Source organism: Pinus tabuliformis, chromosome 5_2, assembly GCF_031772625.1.
Source record: "Pinus tabuliformis cultivar Carrire ecotype Pingquan chromosome 5_2, CPIR1, whole genome shotgun sequence".
Lineage (NCBI taxonomy): Eukaryota > Viridiplantae > Streptophyta > Pinopsida > Pinales > Pinaceae > Pinus > Pinus tabuliformis.
The window spans coordinates 1,050,831,131-1,050,836,528 of NC_142306.1; the positions used below are offsets into that span (position 1 = coordinate 1,050,831,131).

Sequence of the window (5,398 nt, forward strand, 5' to 3'; positions counted from 1 at the left end):
AAGCTATCTGGCCTTAATCATCATCGGGCTACCAACCACAATCTCCCACCAATTCCTCCACGTCAAAGAGGTCGAGTAAGAGATGCAAATGCTATATGGGCGGTTAAATCTACAAGTGTAGTAAAAAGGAAAAATGCCAAAATACACTATGATTTAGATGCAAGGCTATGTCGTGCACGACAACAAGCATATAAAAGATTTGTTAATGAAGAAATTCTTTCAGCTGTAAGTATTTATTAGTATTTATTTGTATATGCTTTTTTATTAATATTGTCAATGATGAAATTCTTTCAGCTGTAAGTATTTATTAGTATTTATCTGTATATGTTTTTTATTAGTATTAATTTATTGTTGTGGACTAAATTCATTGAAACTTGTTTTCACAGTCAGTTGTTACATTTGATCAGCTTAATGATACTTCAAAGCAAAGGATTTGTGAAAAAATTCAACGTTGGGATCAAAGTCTACCTCGTAGACGTATGGAGACAATGAAGCGCATAGACATTGCTTTAAAAGAGAAAGCAAGGACTGAGGTTCCTGATGATGTGGGGGAAGAAAGATTAGATGGGCACAACTATATATTAAACTTTGATGAAACTAATCAAGACAATGACAACACAGTTGAGTCCATTTTTTTGCGTATATTAATTTTTTAGACATTTTAACATTAAATAATATTTATATTTATTATACTCATTGTTATTGATATGCGTAGCCTAATCAACAAAATTCCCCAAGTTCAAGCCACCAACTATTACGCCGCTCACCTAGATTTCAAGGTTTTCAAGGGGTTATTGGGCCAGTAAGTTTTTAATCCATATAACCTATTCCACTAAAAACATTAATATATAAATTGTTATGTTTTACCATAATGATGGGATGAGAAATGGATGTTTTGTATTATATATCGTTATCCTTGATTTGTTTTGATTATGTGTGTGTGTGTTATTTCTTATTTATGGTGCAGGTGTTCCCTTTGGAACCATCACAATCAATGAAAACCCCTTGTCGAAGTCTTAAGAAGAATGGAAATGAAATGGTTCAAATGCTAGAACCATCTTCACGTCCAATGTCACAATGCAAGGTAAGCTATTTATACTCTTGTAAATTTAGCATATTTTTACATTTAATTTTATTTGATTCATACTTATATCTATGTATAATCTAATGTTCAGAGTAATGAATATACATTTCCCAAAACACCTTTGCACATGTATGATGGTGGACATGATACTCACCAAAAATCACATTCTCCTCAACCATTGCGGCATTCACCTAGACTTCAAGATAAATTAAGAGAGGTAAGTTATATACTACATATCTTAGCTCATAATAACATTGACATATATTTTTATGACTAGTTAATGCATTTTCTTTTCATATTCGTTACATGTTCCCCATATTCTCATTATATCTATATAGATTTTGATATTTGTTGATAGCTAGTCAATGCATTGTCTTTTCATATTCGTTACATGGTCCGCATATTTTCATTATATCTATGTGGATTTTGATATTTATTGATAATGTTTTAATTTCCACAGAAAACAAAAAAGATAAATGTTGATGCTATGGTTAAAAGGACCAAAATCACGCCAAAGGACTTGAAAGCACGTGGGTTCAAGTCACGCAAACAATACATAGAGCATATATGCTCAACTAGCATTGCTCTCACTAAACCCACTAGGCTTGCTACTTTGAAGGCTAAACATTCCAGCAAGTTGTGATTGGAGGAAGTTACAAGCTTGAATCTTAGAAATAAATGTTAAATTTACCTTGTTATTGAATTTACATAATATATGTATTTACTTGATATAGCAATTGCAATTTGTGAAAGAAATATCCTCGCTGTCAAATCTTTGAAATCAACGTTGAATATTTGCAAATATACTCTGGCGAACAAGCTTGTCATTGAATTTTCTTAATATGTGGATTTGTTTGACCAACCTTCGTCTTTGAATTTGCTTATTAGATAGATTTATTTGATATTTCATTCACTCCATTTGACAGAGTTGTCAACATTGTTGTTAAATTCCCAAAAAAAATTAGATTTCGGTAAACGAGTGATATGAACCCAGCACAATTTTAATATTTTCTATTTTGTAAACGATTTTAATAAAGTGATTTTAAAATATTATTGCGAGAGTTGATAATCATCTTTTTAATTTGGGTTCAAGTTTTTTTTTCTCATTCAAGTTATTCTTTTGTAATTGTGGCCAGTATTGTGAAATGTATTATGTATATATACAAACAATTTTAATAATTGAAAGGGTAATGATATTTTTTATTCATATTTATATAGGTATTATTTTATTTTTATTTTGAATTGTAAAATAAATTCTATAAGTAAATGGGTTATTTTGGAAATATTTTAAGAAAATGTATTTAAAAATAAATTTCTATTTGAAAAAAATTACATTATTTATATAAAAATATTTATCATATAAATCGATTATTATCAAAATATTTATGATTCAAGCAATGTTCTTAAATGGTATATTAGCTAGTTTACATTGAGTATAGCATGAAACATTTTTTTTTTTTTATAAAAAAATGTAATGTATTATAATAAATAAGATACATATGGAAATTTGGTATCCCTAAGTTAGTTAAGTGGTTAGTGAATTACTTTAAATGGTTAACTGTTTTGAATTTTATATGGCCAGTATTGTGAAATGTATTATGTATATATACAAACAATTTTAATAGTTGAAAGGGTAATGATATTTTTTATTCATATTTATATAGGTATTATTTTATTTTTATTTTGAATTGTAAAATAAATTCTATAAGTAAATGGGTTATATACAAACAATTTTAATAGTTGAAAGGGTAATGATATTTTTTATTCATATTTATATAGGTATTATTTTATTTTTATTTTGAATTGTAAAATAAATTCTATAAGTAAATGGGTTATTTTGGAAATATTTTAAGAAAATGTATTTAAAAATAAATTTTTATTTTAAAAAAATTACATTATCTATATAAAAATATTTATCATATAAATCGATTATTATCAAAATATTTATGATTCAAGCAATGTTCTTAAATGGTATATTAGCTAGTTTACATTGAGTATCACATGAAACATTTTTTATTTTTTATAAAAAAATGTAATGTATTATAATAAATAAGATACATATGGAAATTTGGTATCCCTAAGTTAGTTAAGTGGTTAGTGAATTACTTTAAATGGTTAATTGTTTTGAATTTTATATGGTTTCTATCTCCAAAACAAATGCATTTCAAGCTAATGAAATGTTACATGGTGCTAATTATTATTCTAAAAATGTTTATCCAAATGAATTTTAATTTTTATTCATATCTTTTTCCTTTTTTTCTTTTTCCTACTTTTTTAACACCCCATATAATAGGTTTTACAATGCACATTTAAATTTATTTTGAATGAGACTTCTTTTTCTTATTATTGGCTTGATTTATTTCTAAACTCTATCATAGGGAAACATAGGCAAAGTCTTCTACCCTATAAGTTGGAGAACCACATTGACCTCTATCAAGGAGGTGCTCTTCCAAATGTGTCATTTCATAAGACTACCATGATTCTCATCTCACATGATATTCATCTAGCATTTGAGATTGAGATGGATTCTTATAAACATGCCATATGGGTGGTATTAATTAAATGTTCAAGATCCATCACCAACATATGTATATATTGGTTTAAGTAGTGAACATTCACTACAATATTTACTCAAGAAATAAACTATTGTTCACAATGATAATAAGCACCTTGAAATTCCACAAACATAGAATAGCATTATGATGAATGTTACGTGAAGTCAATCACTTATTTGTTAGTATAAATTAAACATCATGATTAATTACCAAAAGGAAAGCACAAATAATGACACTGATCTCCTATCATGGTGACTATCAATTGAACTGATGATGGTTTTGAAATTTAACACTATGGTTTAAATGTTTTCAAATAAGCTTAATTGTGTCTATACTTTATATGCATATACAAATTCTATGGAATTTTATGATAACAACAAAACATGAATAACTATAAGACAACCTAGAAAAAAAAAACATTTTGTTAAAGTTGAATTCTGTTTGTGCTACTTCAAGATTTCACATATTACCACTATTGCATGAGGAACACCATTCTCAAAAATATCAAACATGGTCAATGGGGTCTAGCATGGGTGGTTAAAGTAGTGTGTGATTTTCCTTTGTATCTAAGTTTGATTACCTATGAAGTACATGCTTGTTTCTCATGGCTAATTTGCCTCCACAAGGAACCACTTCATATGGATGGAGATCAATGCACTTTCTGGTAAATTTGGAAAAATATATCATCCCTAGCCATGATCAATTAGATTTTTTTTCTCATTTACAAGTTATATGTTAAATTTACATTCTTGGTGAATAAATTTCAAACAAATAAAATATTAGGAAACTTTGGGGTGGAGAAGAATACCATACTATAAATATATTTCTTATTTTCATAGATGACACAAATGGTAACCACATTTTTCAAATATTGTTTTCTCTGAATAACATTTAATTCAATAATTTAAAAATTGTGAAAATTTCTTGGAGTTTTATTAATGACAAAACCGTGGGAATTAATTTTAATATATTTATTGGATGTTTGTTGACCATTAATAGGGATAATGACTATCTTATCTTAGTTGTGGATCACTTCAATGAAATTATCATGATGATACCATATAAAAAAAAACTTTTAGTCCATTATGTATAAAAATATACTTTTAATGCATTACGTCAAATACTTATTCTATGATAAGGTGTGGATGTATTTTTGTTTACCATTAATAACTGTAACATGATTATGAGAGTAGATGACACAACTAGATTTCACCAACATTGTTGTCATTAAATAACACCAATAAGAAGAAGTGTATCACATGTGAGAAATACCATTACACCAAATACTAATAATAAAAAATATAAGAAAGAAAAAAAAATGGTTTGAAGAACTTGCTCCACAAGTAGGAATGACTTAAAAGTCTTAAAAACGTGGACAAATCCATGTTCAAAACGGTATTTAAATGTGTAATTATATTTTATTTTTACTAATAGAAGGATGATACGAGTTAAGGGGAACACCCTATCGATTTAGATGAAAGAGGGATACTAAATCCGTAACTTGTACTCCAAATTGATTCAATGGGTAGTGAGGATTTATTACAATAATTAAAATACTAAACATGGCAATGATCTATTTGAGGTCTTATGTAATAAAAATCTATTTATAAGAAATATCAAATGATTAAAAATAAATATTATTGTTGAAAATATGAATCGATATACAAAATATCTAATCATAAACTTACTTTTATACATCGCTCTCCTAATAGATCCTTGCCTCTAAATCTTGAGGGAAAAAGAGCAGCTCATGCTATAT

The 5,398-nt window shown here is 27.3% G+C and overlaps 1 protein-coding gene across 2 annotated transcripts; it reads left to right on the forward strand.

Annotated features, from left to right (window-relative positions):
- The first annotated feature begins 403 nt into the window (after positions 1-403).
- Positions 404-1,831, forward strand: LOC149162844 (uncharacterized). Of its 2 annotated transcripts, XM_089435810.1 has the most exons (4): positions 404-802; positions 968-1,084; positions 1,176-1,301; positions 1,545-1,831. In XM_089435810.1, the coding sequence occupies exons 2-4, from the start codon at positions 995-997 to the stop codon at positions 1,725-1,727; spliced, it is 399 nt and encodes a 132-aa protein (XP_089291936.1). In that variant the 5' UTR covers positions 404-802; positions 968-994; the 3' UTR covers positions 1,728-1,831. The 2 variants fall into 2 exon arrangements, with proteins under 2 accessions (XP_089291936.1, XP_089291935.1); XM_089435809.1 differs by lacking the exon at positions 404-802 and having other exon boundaries at positions 886-1,084.
- Positions 1,832-5,398: the final 3,567 nt, after the last annotated feature.

Excerpts from the sequence above, each read along its gene's own strand:
- LOC149162844 (XM_089435809.1), top strand. The coding sequence starts at position 887 with ATGGATGTTTTGTATTATATATCGTTATCCTTGATTTGTTTTGATTAT. Across the intron at positions 1,085-1,175 it reads GTCCAATGTCACAATGCAAG|AGTAATGAATATACATTTCC; the intron begins GTAAGCTATTTA and ends TCTAATGTTCAG. Across the intron at positions 1,302-1,544 it reads TTCAAGATAAATTAAGAGAG|AAAACAAAAAAGATAAATGT; the intron begins GTAAGTTATATA and ends TAATTTCCACAG.